The sequence below is a fragment of the Danio rerio genome, chromosome 8, assembly GCF_049306965.1.
Source record: "Danio rerio strain Tuebingen ecotype United States chromosome 8, GRCz12tu, whole genome shotgun sequence".
Taxonomy (NCBI): Eukaryota; Metazoa; Chordata; class Actinopteri; order Cypriniformes; family Danionidae; genus Danio; species Danio rerio.
This window is the reverse complement of record NC_133183.1, coordinates 27318930-27334575: the sequence shown is the minus strand read 5'-3', so window position 1 is coordinate 27334575 and position 15646 is coordinate 27318930. Positions and strand designations below refer to the sequence as shown.

The following is a 15646-nucleotide window of genomic DNA, read 5'->3' as shown; positions in this document are numbered from 1 at the left end:
AACAATAACCACAAATTCCTTCCCTTTATAAATAGACACGTCCTGGGTTCCCTCCCTTTACTCTGATAACGTTGTGCGATTTCTCTAAAAAGTGGAAGCCAGAACTTTCATCCTTATATAGCATCACCCTTTCCCTCCACACACACAAACACACACACACCCTCCAGATGTCTTGTTCAGGAATGTCAGCACAGTTCCCCGTGATGGAGAGCAGCTTTATCTGCATCTTCTTCTGTTTTGGTTTGGGTAAATCTGAGGAAGGATGTTCTGCTTTGTGGTTTGTTCCTGCCGCAAAGGTGCTTTATTTACAAGGTCATCTCCGTGTAGTACAGCTTACCCGTCCACCCTCCTCCCTTTACACTTTGGTAAGGTCTTATCAGGATACTCACAACCTAGTTATCCTCACGTTTCCCAGAGTGACCCTAAATAGAGTAAAGGATTTTGCATATTTGCAAGTGCAGACATTACCCAGACCCCAATTACATCTGGTACTATGATGTGTTTATATAGATGAGATCACAAATGCAGGACACTTAATGAAAGTGTAATCGGGGTCTAAAATGTTTTGAGCTTGTCCCCTTTTGACCACTTTCACAGGTAGTTGAAAACACATTTGATTAAATTACATTCATAGTGTAATGTCATCCATAGTCTCACTGGGTAAAATGTGTTCAAACAGACCAAGACCAACTGCTCTTATCATTCTTAAACATTTCAGTGCTAATTAGAAGAGATTTTAACTTTGCAGAAAGTAATCCTTATTTGGGTTTCAAGGTGAAAAACATGTAAAAATCAAATCTTCTCTTACCAGTCGTAGTTTATAAAGCAGTTTTTACTTGGATCTGTACTCCTTGGCTCGCCAAGTACATTTAATGCATTTCTTAGTAAAAATGTAATCAGTATTTTGGTATAGTTTCATAATTTAAAAAGGTTTTGACTAAAGTATGTAAATAGCATAATAAAGTATGTCACTTTTGCATTATTAGATGGAAAGATTAGAAAAGGCCTGTAGATACACCATCTCATAGACCTTCTTTGATCTGGAAAGTGGACTATGGATTTAAAATTCAGGTGTAAACAGGAATTGTGTTTGCACAACTTTTGATCTAGGCAATCAAAACACATATTCTACAAGGTGTAAACAGGACCACAAATGTGTTTGTTCAGCCCAAAAATATAATTCTGGCTTTTCCAATCACTGATTTGTTGTTTCAAAATCATAAGATTTTGTTTAATCTTCAAAAGAGAGATTTCTATCCCCACATTGAAAGTCTGTTCACTCGAAATTCTTGACAATTCAAAATATTCATAAAAAAATTACTTCACATGAACCAGGTGATTTATTTCAAGTCTTCTAAAGTGATGTAATCACTTTTTAAGATGAAACGAGTTTAATTTACTAGGTTGTAATTCTTAAAGGGATAATTCACCCAAAAATGACTTGTTCCAAACCAGTTTGAGTTGTTTTATTCTGTTGAACACATACTGGGGTTTAACTGATCATGGTTGATTCGTGGTGGATCACAACCTACGGTTTGGACACACGTGACCCCTGAATTAATAATTTCTTTACTGGTTGATTAATCCTAAATTTAGTTTATAGATTTAAGTTTGTAGATGTATAACATATGTATAGATGTATGATAAATAACAACTGATGTCTATGGTAAAGATTAAAATCACTGTCATATGCATTTAACAGCACCCAAAAATAAAGTTGTAGGCAGCAATTATATTATTTATGAATAGTTTATTCATTAGGATAAACACCTTGAAATGTGCCATTTCATTTTCAAGGGAGTCCCACAATTAGTCACAATCACATAATAATAACACAAGAAGACAAAAACAAGACATAAAATTACACAACATCCAAAAAAAAAAAAAAACCACAAAAAAATGATAAGTAGTTAGTAGTAAACATACATACATAGTGAAAAAAAAAAGATATCCAAATCAGTGAATCAAATCACCACATAAATAATAACATTGTGAGAAAAAATACAAGTAGTCCAAAGTAAAATATGTAAAATATTTAACCAATAGGTGGCAGCTACCAGCCATCAAAAATATGCCACTTGACAGTTCTTCAAAAAAGATCCATCTAGCAATGAAACATGAAGTTTTGTGAGTGAATGACTGAATCATTTATTGAAAATGTGACTAAAAATAAATTTGGGTTCTACAAATTATAATCTTAGATTTATACATTTAGCGTTGTCAACAACAGTAGTAGTAACAGTGAATTTTTCACAATACTGAATATTTTACAATTTGTTTTTATTCATTTTATTTTTAATAGAATTTCAGGTTCTAAGTTCTGTTTGTTAAAACCGAAAGTTTCTTTCAGTACTGTGTTAATAAATGGAAAGCAAATTACATTTCGTCACCTTGCACCTTCACCTATCTGCATTCTAAATGTATTTGAGATATTGAGCTTTAAAGTTTTTGCATTCCAAAAAGTTGTCATTTAATAAGAATATGTCAGTAACTCAATTATGACAATAATGTCAGATAATAATTCTATGGTGACGATTTGTCTCCTCCACTTTTTAAGCTGATCCAAAAAACTATGGGATCTGAACTGTGAGATTTGTGATCTGTTACACCACTAGTGGACAATGTTGAAAACCTGTAACCATTGCCTTCTATAGTATTTGTTTTTCCTTTAATGGATGACAATGTTTAAAGGTTTCTAATATTCAGTACATTATCTTTTGTGTTTAATAGATAAAAAAAACTCACTTTTGTTGGGGGGGGGGGGGGGGGGGGGGGTTAGGTGGGGACAAGTCAAGAGTGAGACAATCATGACTTTTTTTTTTGTTTTGTTTTTTGGGTGAACTATGCCTGTAATTCTAGTACAAGCCCTACATGTTTGCTGCTTGTGAAAGCTGAGATGTAGCAAATGACATGCAAAAATTTACCTTGCTGGTTATCACAATTCAAGCAAACACAATTGAGCTTCTGGGAATACATTTGAATGTTGTAAATGGTGTAAATAGATTTTAAATGCCATATATAGATTTGTTTTTATGATTTATTCATGAACATTGAAAACTGAAAAAAAAAATTGGTTAGACATACTTTTAATGGATAAACCGAAATCTCTCATTTTTCGGTTCAGATTTAAAAAAAAAACATTATTTTTGTGTTTGAAAATGACTAATTTTGACAAGATAATTGGGGGAGTAAATAATGTCAGAATTTAGTTTAGTACTAGTATGTTGTAAAAGGATGGAAGTGGTTATAATTATAAATATCATCTAATTGTGAGTCATGTTTGCTTTCCTTCCTTTTTTCCTCTTTAGACACATCTGTGCATTACCAGGTGGAAGGCAGTCGGCAGGCTATCAGGGTGACGATGTTCCTGGACAACTGTCATTTCAGTGAACTGCCAACACGACTGCAGAACGGAGGCTCTCTGAAGCTGCAATCAGTCCTCTTCACTAGAGGTGGGTTACAAAATAAATGACCGTTTCCATTCTAAACCCCGTGTTTATAATTTGCAGTTCTAAAACCTAGTGTGCTGTCTATAGAGCCTGTATTTTAAGGCGCCATAGGCTGTTCAAAAAAGTTGCCATATTAATTAGCTACCCTCTTAAGGTGCCAGGCATCATTGCATGTGTCTTTTGAGGAAACGCCTGTTATATTTTGCACTGTGAGGAGTATAAAATCAAGAAAATGTTATTTTAGTATCATTGAGTAACTATTGTATTTATATATACTGTATATATATATATATATACTGTATATATATATATATATATATATATATATATATATATATATATATATATATATATATATATATAATATACATATACATATACATAGTGTCATATTATTCAATTAACTTTATTTCAAGTAACATTTTTTTATTACAGTGATAATACGATAACTAGGCCTATGCAGAATCTGTGCAGATTTCCACAGATTTTTAGCCCATCGAGTCTATTTATTTACTTGTGTAAATTTATATTTATTTAGTTTTTAAGTTCATTTAAAAAAAATTATCGTGATATAAAAATAGAAATATTCAAATGTTCATATGATTTATTTACAATACAGTCTTTTAGTAGAGATATTATATTAGAGAATTGCTTTGTTTACCAAATAAGTGGATCTAATTGGATTAGCATTGTAAACATTAAATAAAAGTTCAAAAGGTATTATTTTTTATTTTAAATATTAAGTTATTAGTTATGACACTCCTAAAATCATTCCCCATAAATCCATTGTTGTTGTTTTTTTTTTTTTTTTTTTTTTTTACAAAACTCTGAGCAGAAATAGCAAAAAATGTCAACAGACTCTGTCTGGCCCTAGTAATAACCCTGAATCAAGGCAAGAGAGGTGTCCTTTACAAACTCAATCAATTTCATATTGACATTTTAAGTGCATTGATTAGTTTCATTTGTAATGTCATTGACACTTTATTTACGTTTTATTCACATTTCAAGTAGACTGACATAATTTATTAATAATTACCTTAGTAATGATAATCTATCACTTTTATATACATTTTAATGTCTTTTTCTTACAACATGAAGAGAGGGTTGCTTTGGCAAACTTACATTAGTATATGTGAATAAATTAAAATAATAATAAATTATAATAAATTAAATTTATAATAAATATTTTAAAGAGCAATCCTTAACATAATAACCCCAGATCACATATTTATAAGATAAGGAAAATGGTTTTAAAATATTATGAGAAATAAAAGCTTCAACATTATTTCAAAAATGTTTTCTATATTGGCAAAAATGTTTACGAAAAAGAATGAGAAATAGTTTCATTAAAGCTTTCACAAAAACAGTGCTCTAATTCAAAATCAATTAGACATTTTTGTAGAAATGCTTTTGTAGGATAAACTATATATTGTTAATGTACAGTCGAGGTCAGAATGTGCTCGTTCAGATCAATGTTTCCTTGGTGAGTCTTGGTCTCCATCTAGTGGTGTTTGTAGAGCATTACAGCACTGTGCAAAGAGTGAATGTAATATGCATTTTCTTAACTTTTATCAGGGCTGGAGAAGCCAGAAGGTGTGTTGTCTCAGGATTTTGTTACCATGGAAGAGTTTCAGCAACGCACAAATGCTCTCTCACTGGAGAAGGTCAAAGGTTATTACCGCAAACTCAGGTAAGGACCTCTCTTTAGTCATGTGGGAATCATCTCATGTAAACTGTGAACAATCTTCAGTGTCATGTGAGCTTCAGAAATCCTTCTAATGTGCAGATCTGATGCTCAAGAACTCAATATTTGGTGCCATAACACTGGTTTACAATCATAGCAAGTAAAAACATCTGTTATTGTGAACATTATTGTGTTATTTTGGGGGGGAAATTGCTCTAAATTACTGTTTTTTTTTATTTATTTAAAAGATATGTTATACTTTCAAGTGTTCAAGTTGTCTGTTAATTTTTTGCTATATATAGATATATTAAAAATACTGATTCTTAAAAAATAGTCATTTGTGTTTATACATCTCTTCTTTATTTCTAGGGCTTTTTATCTAGAGAAGTCTAATTCAGACTCGAATTCTACTGCCATGAAAATAGATCAGGTTGGTTGGCCGATTAAAATCCTGCTTGTATGTTTTGTTATTTTAAGTGTGTTTGTATGTGCGTGCATTGGATTTCTTCAGAACCTGCAGAAACACATGCAGAAATGTGCATCATTATTTAGATGTTTGTTGTTTATTTGTTTCTGAATCCAAGCATTTAAACTTGTTTCTCTGAATGCTTCTCCAGCTCCTGCGGCCGCTCAACACTCTGGATGACCTGTGTCGGCTCATGCAGACATATATGAATGTAAAGGCCAGCTCTGCGGGTCAGCCCTCAGGGGTCAGTGTGCTGCTGGTGTCCTCTGAGCTCTGCAATCGACTCGGGGCCTGTCAGATCACCATGTGTGCCACCGGGATGCAGAGGTGCTTTATCTGCAGTCAAATCTTTTATTCATGTTGCTCAAGATCAAATATACAATCATAAATTTGCTGATGACAATAAGGTGTAACTGCATGACCTGCTTTCTACATATAGTGAAGTGGAGCCAGAGTCTAGTTTCTACTCAAAGCTGTTTTATTTTTTCGACAAAACCAGTCTCATGTTAACTAATATGTTTGTGGGAATAGCCAAAAATACAATTCAAAAATGATATTTTTTTAATTTTATGTCTAAAATCATTACAAAATTAGGACATGTTATAAATGTCCTACTGTAAATATATTTAAACTTAAATTTGTTTTAGTAACATGCATTCCAAAGAGCTTAATCTGGACAACTTTAAATGTGATTTTCTCCATATTTTTCCAAATATTGCCCTATTAATCAGGGCCGTGCACAAGGGGGTGGTCCGGTGGCTAGAACCACTGCCCCTCTGCCCTCATTGGCTGAAGTGCCCCTCTCAGCAGGCACTTGCTCAATCCTCCAACCCAAAGTTTCTTGTACACCTAGAAAGAGCTTGATTAGCTGGTTCAGGTGTGTCTGATTGGGGTTGGAACTAAAATTTGCTGGACACCGGCCCTCCAGGACAGAGTTTGGACACCCCTGGTCTAGATTGTCTCTGACTAAGGATTTATATGTTTTTAGGTGTACTCTGACTGTGTCGTTGGAGCAAGCTACTATTCTGGCCAGAAACCACAGCCTCATGCCCCGCTGCTTGATGCAGACCATGGACCTCATGCGTAAACAGGTACAGCAGAACTCCAACTGTTCACCTGATGTCATTAAAAATATTTTAGGATTTACAAAATCAAATCTGTAGTTGGTAGAAAATGTAAACCGCTAGGACATAATCATCTGCTCGTGTAGCCAAACTATGTCAATATGTTTTGTTTATTGGTGAAAATCCCCCTTTTGGCAGAAACCAAAATCTTTGAAGCAAATTTCAGTTGGCTTTGAGTGGGTTTAACTCTTTTAGGACTCGTTACTGTTGAGACTTTACTATTCATTTAGTTTTAATGTAATGGTTAGTGAGATGCATTTTAGGGCATTATTATGTCAACAGCTATGTTTCCATCCATCTTTTTATGCACATTATCACAAGAAATGCTTAATGAAAATGGGAAAATGCAAAAAAAGAAAACATAAGTACACTGTAAAACCAAAAAGCTAAGTCAATTCAAACCTTTTGAGGAAACCGATTGCAACAAACCATTCAAGTTCAAAAACTAAGCCTAATGAGTACTATGAATTTAATCCATTTAAGTAAACAAAGCAATTTGAGCACAGTAAAACCTGATTGATGAAGAGAACTCAAACCAACTGAGTAATTTAAAACCCAGTAAGTTAAGGCAACTCATACCATTTGAGTAAACTGATTGCTACAAACCATTTGAGTTAAAAAAAAAAAAACCTCATCAACACTGTCATTACTTTCAACACTGAGTTCAAACTCTTTTCAAATGAGTAGAATTAACTTTCAGTCAATTTTGACTTAACTCCACTCATTTCATTTGATAAAGTTGACTGTTGAGTTTCACGCCCTATTCACACGGGGCGTCAGCGTCAACGCTTCCCATTCACTTTGAATGGGTGACGTCAGGCGTTGCCGAACTGCATTGTGGATCTGTCGGCGCTGCTTCAGAAGCGTTCCTCGCTGCAGAAGTTGGGACCTGCTCAACTTTTTAAGCGCCGACGGAAGCGTCAGCCAATCAGATCGCTGTATGCAAATACACCAGCTCAGACAGTGGCCTATTGCTGACTGAATTTCATTGGCTGACGCTTCTATGACGATCGTTTCAGCTCCAACTTCAGACACGCCCTCTGTCAAGCGTTGACGCTGAAGCCCCGTGTGAATAGGGCGTCACAGTGTATACAACTGAGTAGGATAAATGATAGCTAATGAGACCGAGTTTTGATTCAGTGTGCCAAACCACAAGCAGTTACACAGGTATGTTATCTCGTTAACTGTCAGTGTATGGCATAGGGCATATATACATAATTTGAGGTGCATCCACGGTATAGTATTCTGCACACAACCACACTTGAATGGAGTGAAGAAGCAAGAGTACATGACAAGTCCTGCATTTTTTGCCAGTAGGTGGCCACAAAACTTCTTCTGTACATTTAAAGTTCAACTCTGCCTCCTCTGTTTTGTGTTTTACCTGATCTCCGTTATCTCCTATGTTTATTTGTTGGCAAAAGTCTCCGGGATGACAGAAAGATGGGAGACTCTACCGCTGACAAATGAACTAAGATATCTGGATATTTGTAACCTAGGAAAATGTACACATTTGTCTTTATCTATATGGCTCTAAAATTGTAACCATGCAAAGCTGGCTGAAAATTACAAAAGTTTTTCTTTAAATCTATTATAAATATACACAGATGAGCCAAAATATTATTAAATCACAGCTGAAGTAAATATTGTAGATCATTTCTTAAGAAAGGCTACATGTTATAGTCTCTGAAGATTAGATAGTAGGCAAGCAATCAGTTTATACTGATTACAGAAAAGTGTAAGAGTTTTATAGAAAAGAAAGAAATGCTCAAATGACGAGGAAGTTGAGAAATAGATTAAAGGGATAGTTTGCACAAAAAAATTCTGTCATAGTTTGCTCATCTTCCGCAGATGAAATGCTCAAGTTTTTTTCTTCTGTTGAACACCAAGAAAGTTATGTTGAAGAATGTTGGCTTCCATACTTTTTTGTTCCTACTATGGATGACAATGACACAATGCTTTTTTAAAATTCTTTAGAATATTTTTTGAGTGTGTTCAACAGAAGAAAGAAATTCTGAAAGAAGTCCAGCAGCGTTTTGCTTCAACTTGCTTCAACACACCTGCTGGGAAGTTTCTAGTTTATCTAGAAAGAGCTTGATTTGCTGGTTCAGGTGTGTTTGATTAGGGTTGGGGCTAAACTCTCTAGGAAACTGACCCTCCAGGACAGAGATGGTCATCCCTGGCTTAGTCCCTTTATTAATCTAGCAGCGCCACAGCGGAATGAACCGCCAACTTGTTCAGCATACGTTTTACGCAGCGGATGCCCTTCCAGCTGCAACCCATCACTAGGAAACTCACATACACACTCAGTCACACACATGCAGTACACTGCGGTCAAATTAATCTTACCCAATTCACCCGTATCGCATGTCTTTGGACTTGTGAGGGAAACTGGAACACTTTGAGGAAACCCACGCAAACATGGGGAGTGTCACAAAATGGGGAACGATCACAAAATGCAAAAATCCAAGTGCAACAATTTATTAACAAAGACTAAGGTTTCCAAAAGACAAAGGTTTCCAAGCTTGAACAGAACTAAAGCAGGATGCAAATCTTGTCCAAACAAGAGAACAGGCAAAAATCCAAAAACGAGTAAATACAAAAGCAGGGTAGGAGTGCTAAAGAGTGCTAACAAAAACAAACACAAAATAGGAATCCAAGAATTATCAAAATACAAAAACTAGATGACTAGACAAACATACCAAACATGAGGAGCTAACAAAATCCTAAGGCAACTAAAACAAAACAAGAGAGTTTATAAAGACAGGACTAAATTAACAAACATGAAACAGCTGTAACATAACACAATCAGTGATCCAAAGAATTATGGGAAATGAAGTGAAACTACAAAAAAAACAAGTGCCCTCAAGTGTCCAAACTAGGGCACTGCAACAGGTGTGACAGGGAGAACATGCAAACTCCACACAGAAATGCCAACTAACCCAGTCGAGGCTCGAACCAGCGATGTTCTTGCTGTGAGGTGATTGTGCTACCCTCTGTGCCTCTGCGTAGCCCTGTTTAAATGGATCGTTCTCACAAAAAAAACAAAAAAAAATTGCTCACCTTTAAGTGGTTACAATGCTCTATAAAGATATTTTGAGGAAAGCTGGAAACCTGTAACTATAGACTTAGATATTGTTTGTTTTTTAATTTAGGGATACCGGTTTTTAGCTTTCTTTAAAACCTCTGCTTCTGTGTTCTACAGAAGAAAGAATCCCACGCTGGATTGGAACAAGTGAAGGGAGAGTAAATAAATTACAGAGTTTTTCCAAGCTCCAAAAAACAAAACATGCATCAAATATATTGACAATAACTACTTTTTATCATAGAGCTATACCATATTCTATATACTAGCAATATTTAGAAAAAAAAAAAACAGTAGTAAGAGCAACCCAAGCCTACACACATTCAGAGTTTGACCCCTGGCTAACATGCAAACAAATGTGTAGGCAATAGTCTAAAGGCTAAAAGAGTCATCTGAGCAACAAAACCAGTAGTTCACATTTTAGTAAGTCAGCAGAAAACATTCTGATCAAACATGTTTTGCAATATGAATATATATGAAAATAATAATTGGCTTTATTCACAGGGCACCAGGGTGGAGATTTCTGCCAAAAACCTCAGAGTAATGGACCAGATGCCGCCTTTAGCTCCCAGGTATCTGCTATTTCAAGGCCTCGCTGATTAAAAATTGAAACATGTTATTTCTGCTTTGGCTTTAGAGTTGAATGAAGCTTCAACAGTAGCTAAACTCTTTTCAATCCTCAATCCAGGCTCTTCAGGTTATGTTTACCCCCATCCGACGGAGACCTTTGAACACGGTGATGTTCGTCTCTAACACCTTCTAGAAAACTGAGAGACATCAAGACTGGTTTATTATTTTGAGAACATCTCAACTTCTCCCAGCCAGCTTCACCCAGAGACGTTCGCCTGAGGTCAATGTCGTGATGAGGAAAGACAACTTGCTAATGCTAACGATGCTAATCTTGGCTATCAGCGTCTGCCCACATTGTTTGGTCTCCTGGTGGATCTGGACTGGCACGTGAATGGCTGTATTATCTATTCCTTCCTTCGCCTTTGACTGCAATATTGAGTCAGCAAGTAGGGTGGTTTGGTCTGGATGGTGATGTCACGTTCAGATACGTGGTGATTATGTGCAATTACTGTAGCTTAGCATGAGTGTGTCTGCACTGTGTGTCAGTGGGAGCTGGTGAGTTTCTCTCACTCATATCAGGTGTCAAAGAAAATACTGAAATCATTCCCGCCTGCAATATACGGACCACTTTAAAATCTGAATTCGCTTACAGGATAACAGGGAAACTCAAACTATACAGAAAAATAGGAGTTTGAAATTTCACGCTAATCACAATTTTGATATTAATTACAAGCAGAACAAATATTCTAATAACGCTCCACGTCCCTGGTGTTATAGCACTTTTTAAGCATGACTCAGTGCTGTGTTAAGAGTGTGAATCGGCTTCATGCGGCTGTTTGGAGAAAAGCACAATAAAAGAAAGCTCGTGTTCTTCAGTGTTTTGTTAAGCATACTGTACATTGTAGAAGAAACGCAAAGGGATCCTTTGAAGAACGAATAGATATAGTAGGACTTTATTGAGGTTTTGTATTTAGGCAAATTTATGTATGTTATCAAATGGATAAGCATATGCTCTGTGGGAACAGCAGTGCTATAATTTAAAGAGTATTAATAACGTTAAACAAATATAATATTGTACATCTCTCATTTGTATACTTAGTGTATATTTGGATAGGAAACTTTAATGTGCTTTTACACAATGTGTTCAGTATTTAAATTTCTAACTGGTCAGTAAACCGAGAAGGTCTGGAAATTTGAACGGTGTACCTAGATTAGTTTGGAGTAGTTAAGCTAGTATGTACATACAGGCTTTTGTTACATTTAGTTACCTTCAGTAATCCTGACACATGGCCGTATTTAGTTCAATTGAAATAAATAAGGTCACTATAGTGTCAATATGCTAAAAGCATCTTGGTATAATCTTATTCCGACATTCATCTTGTTTGTATTATAGCTCATAACGCATCTCTCGGTTACATTTCAGCATGGAAGATAGACAATACAACTTCAGACCATGTTGTAGTTTTACATGTGATGATAAAACATTGTAGAAAAAAAATAATACTTGAATTTAAGCTAATACATATCTTTATTTCATTATAACTGTCCAAATTGAAGGCTAAGATGTAGAATTAATTCAGTATTATTTGGATTTTAACATTTGATTTGGTCCTCAAACTATAAACAAGTGTTTTTAATCCTTGGAATCTGTACATTTTAAAGCTCCTCGTCGTTGCTTGTTTCTATGCTTTATGAAGTCCACACGAAACCTATCATTTCTGTAAATCTAGTGAAACCCAAAGACGTAGCATTAGCATTAGCATGTTCCTATCACTGTATATTAAAATCTCAGGTTTTTCTGTATCATCTTGGTCCATTATTGTGCGATTAGCTTCCCCTCTGAATATGATCATGACTAATTTAACATCTCTAATCAGTCAGCTCAAATATGATATGCACACATTGAAGATTTTAAACTGCTGATCTGTCTACGGTTCTATTTGAAGTATATATTGCCAATTTTAACATGCCTCGATTTCAAGTGTACTTTTAGCTCAAAGAGCGGAAGATATTCAGTGGTGCTTACAAAACAAGCCTTTCTTTTGGGGGCCTTATAGTTTATAATCTCTGTTTCGTTTGTTTGTTTCACTTGCAAAAGCCTTTTTTAATCTTCCAGATTTTGATTGTTCCTATTAATAAGAGCAGTTTAATCAAACCTCAGCGGTGGAGTGAAGGAGTGGATCTAATCTGCATCAGCAAGTATTTAACTTATAGTTTTTATTCATGTTTGACTGTGAAGTCTCACTGTGTCCTCATTTGTGCTTTATAAGTAAATTAAATGGCTCTTAAACTTTTTCCTGCTGGAGATGTTAAGTGCATATCCAGTTGTTTTAACTCATTGTATAAAGTTTTCCTTTCCGATGACGTATGATTAGCTTATGAATAAGTTCTCCAAGATTGCACCTTCAGGCAGAACTGAGGACCTGTGCTAAATCAATTGGTCTGGACTCTCAGAATTGTCTCATTACAGATGTAAAAAAAATGCCTTGTACCCCAAAGCTCAAAGTGTCGTTTCTCATTTCCCAATGCAGCCCCTGATAACCATGTGGTGGATTTATGGCACCCTTCGGTCTGACTGGAGTAATTCATTAGATCTCTCGATGAAGCTCTGTTAGGTTTGTCTCTTTGCTGTATTTAATGCATTGCTAATATCAAACAAAATAAAAGAGTATGTTTATAATTTACCTCTGATTTGTCATTGTTAGAGATGAAGGCACGCAACAAGACTAAACAAGTGGCATAATATGTTTATAGTATGTTGAGAACAGTGAAATATCCTGCATCCATTTTTTAGCAGATTTGAAAATGTGCTATATGTGTACTATAATTGCGCTGGAGTACAGACTTAAATTTCCCGGTGCATATTAGATTTTGGTTAGGCTTTATGATACAAATAGCCACTGGACAACATCCCAGCTCCACTAATTTTTTGTTCATTCTCCTGTCACAAAACTGTAATTCATGTCGTGTTTATGTTCTGAAAAAATAAATCTGAGTTTTTCTAAGGATTTACGATTTACAGTGGGGAAAATAAGTATTGAACACGTTGCCATTTTTCTCAGAAAATATATTTCTAAAGGTGTCGTTGACTGGATTTTTCCCAGGATGTTGGTAACAACCAAAGAATTCCATATATGGAATGAAAACAATATTAATGTGTTTACAAATTAAGTTATGTGTAGTAAAATGAAATGACACAGGGAAAAAGTATTGAATGCGTGAAGAAAGAGAGGTGTAAAAGCGCAGTGAAAGCCCAAACTGTAGCTGAAATCTCCAAGTAGATATTTAGCAACCCTCTGCTCTTCATCAGTTTATTATTCGCAGCTTCAGTCCAACATCTACATTATCATGATGATGAAGATGACACCAGGGTGGACATTTCAACAAGACAATGATCCAAAACACTGCCAAGGAAACTCTCAAATGATTTCAGACAAAGAATATTAAGCTGTAGAATGGCCCAGCCAATCACCTGACTTGAATCCAATAAAAAAAACAAAATAAACATCTGATTTGATTTAGGAGACCCACAGAACCATCAAGATTTTTACACTGTTGAAGTCTGTGAAAAACTCACACCTGAGAAATTAATGAGAAATATTATTCCCGCAGGAAAAACATGATGTGTTCAATACCTTTTTTCCATGCTGTACATGCCTTTATATGTACATGTTTTTTAAATTTCTTTATCATTTAAATTTAAAAAGTTGTAATTTAGAGCTTGTTTGGCTTTCAGACATATATATATATATATATAATTTTTTTTTTTTTTTTTGTACAAAAAACACTACCATTTCTTTGACTTCAGAGAAGTTAAAAGGCTATTTGGTGGAATAACCTTGATTTTTCCAATTCATCCATTCATTCAATTTCTTTTCGCACCCATGCGAACGTAGGGACAACATGCAAACTCCACAGAAACGCCAACTGACTCAGCCAAGGTTCGAATCAGCGACCTTCTTGCCGTGAGGCGAGAGCACTACGTACTGCGCCACTGCAGCGCCTGGTTTTTTCCAATATTAATTGAAAATATTTTTTTATTCTGACCATTTTTTGCCAAACAAAAAGCTCTAAACAACATTTTGGAAATCAAAAATTGGAAGAATTATTAGTTGATCTTTATAGAGTAAAAAATAACATTTTACCCACACCAAAATTCTGTAAATCCAAAGAAACTGAAAATATTAACTTTGCTTTAGGTAAACGTCACCTTTTTAACATACAGTATCAACAACATCGGCTTCTGTTTGCCTTACTACAGTGTTTGATTAAGATTTCAGCCTCGCAAAGTTCCATTTCCTTTTCATCATGAATGATTTAACCAAGCTTCCTAATTATTTACTACTATAACAATTTCCTTCACCAGAGCCCCCATCCAAAAATCTGACTGCTGAAACATTAAACATCAGTTCTTGCAGGAGCCGGAAGGCGTACAGATAAAGGACGACCCATTGCAGTTTCGCCTTAGCGTTTCAATTGGCTTTGAGTAGGAGACCACCGCACTACAGAACACACCCCGGTTCGGCAATGTCTGCCCACGGCTACTTTACACACTCGTTTGGATCTGTCAAACTGTAAGGATGGTGAAGAAATCCGCCAACGGGGAAGTTTATCTCCCTCCGGCTGGGGAAAAGAAACCGAAAGTCGGCTTTGTGGGTCTGGACCCCGGGGCTGCGGAGACCAGCCGAGACGGGGCACTTCTCATCGCCGGTTCCGAAAGCACAAAACGGGGCAGCATCCTGTGCAGACCGCGGTCCAGCATCTCCAGAGGGAGCATCGCTCACAAGAGAAACGCGCGTTATCGCAGACTGCAAAATTTCCTGTATAATGCTCTGGAGCGACCCCGCGGCTGGGCGTTCATTTACCACGCTTATGTGTGAGTATGTGCCCGTTTTTACTGCGCGGCGGGGCAATCACGCACCTCACCGCGGGAGAGGCTGCTGTGCTGCACCGCCCAGAATGCTCAAACTTTGAGATGTTGTCGGCCTGCCTGCTTGCTGCTTTTGTCGCAGAGCGTCAGTGTGAATAAATGTGAAAAAGTTTTCCCTGTGTAGCAAATGCCAGAAGATTAGTAGCGACAAATGAGCCTCTCATAGATGTGCATATTTTATAATGGGACGGCGGAAAGTGTTGAGGGTATTAATGATGAATACTGTGGACTCATAGCGTATCATAGGCAGTGGTTTCAGCACCGGTCAGCTCCTGGACCGCGTCAGTGCGCTTGTGTTTGCTCTATACCCCGCTTTCAAACGCAGGCAACAAATTCGTGAT

At 36.1% G+C, this 15646-nt stretch overlaps 2 protein-coding genes across 22 annotated transcripts in view; both read left to right on the top strand.

Annotated features, from left to right (window-relative positions):
* The window catches only part of prex1 (phosphatidylinositol-3,4,5-trisphosphate-dependent Rac exchange factor 1), a 161155-nt gene extending 148096 nt beyond the window's left edge, over positions 1 to 13059 (top strand). For all 7 annotated transcript variants that reach the window (XM_073910421.1, XM_073910422.1, XM_073910420.1 and 4 more), the window contains 7 exons: positions 3309 to 3452; positions 5025 to 5139; positions 5503 to 5563; positions 5751 to 5926; positions 6588 to 6690; positions 10310 to 10377; positions 10494 to 13059. In XM_073910421.1, coding sequence (XP_073766522.1) covers positions 3309 to 3452; positions 5025 to 5139; positions 5503 to 5563; positions 5751 to 5926; positions 6588 to 6690; positions 10310 to 10377; positions 10494 to 10536 — 710 coding nt within the window. In that variant the 3' untranslated portion in view covers positions 10537 to 13059. The remainder of the gene's footprint in view (positions 1 to 3308; positions 3453 to 5024; positions 5140 to 5502; positions 5564 to 5750; positions 5927 to 6587; positions 6691 to 10309; positions 10378 to 10493) is intronic.
* Positions 13060 to 14859: 1800 nt separating this feature from the next.
* kcnq2a (potassium voltage-gated channel, KQT-like subfamily, member 2a) overlaps positions 14860 to 15646 on the top strand; it is a 55451-nt gene continuing 54664 nt past the window's right edge. For 14 of the 15 annotated variants that reach the window (XM_073909021.1, XM_073909019.1, XM_073909020.1 and 11 more), the window contains exon 1: positions 14860 to 15251. In XM_073909021.1, coding sequence (XP_073765122.1) covers positions 14956 to 15251 — 296 coding nt within the window. In that variant the 5' untranslated portion in view covers positions 14860 to 14955. 15 annotated transcript variants of the gene reach the window in all.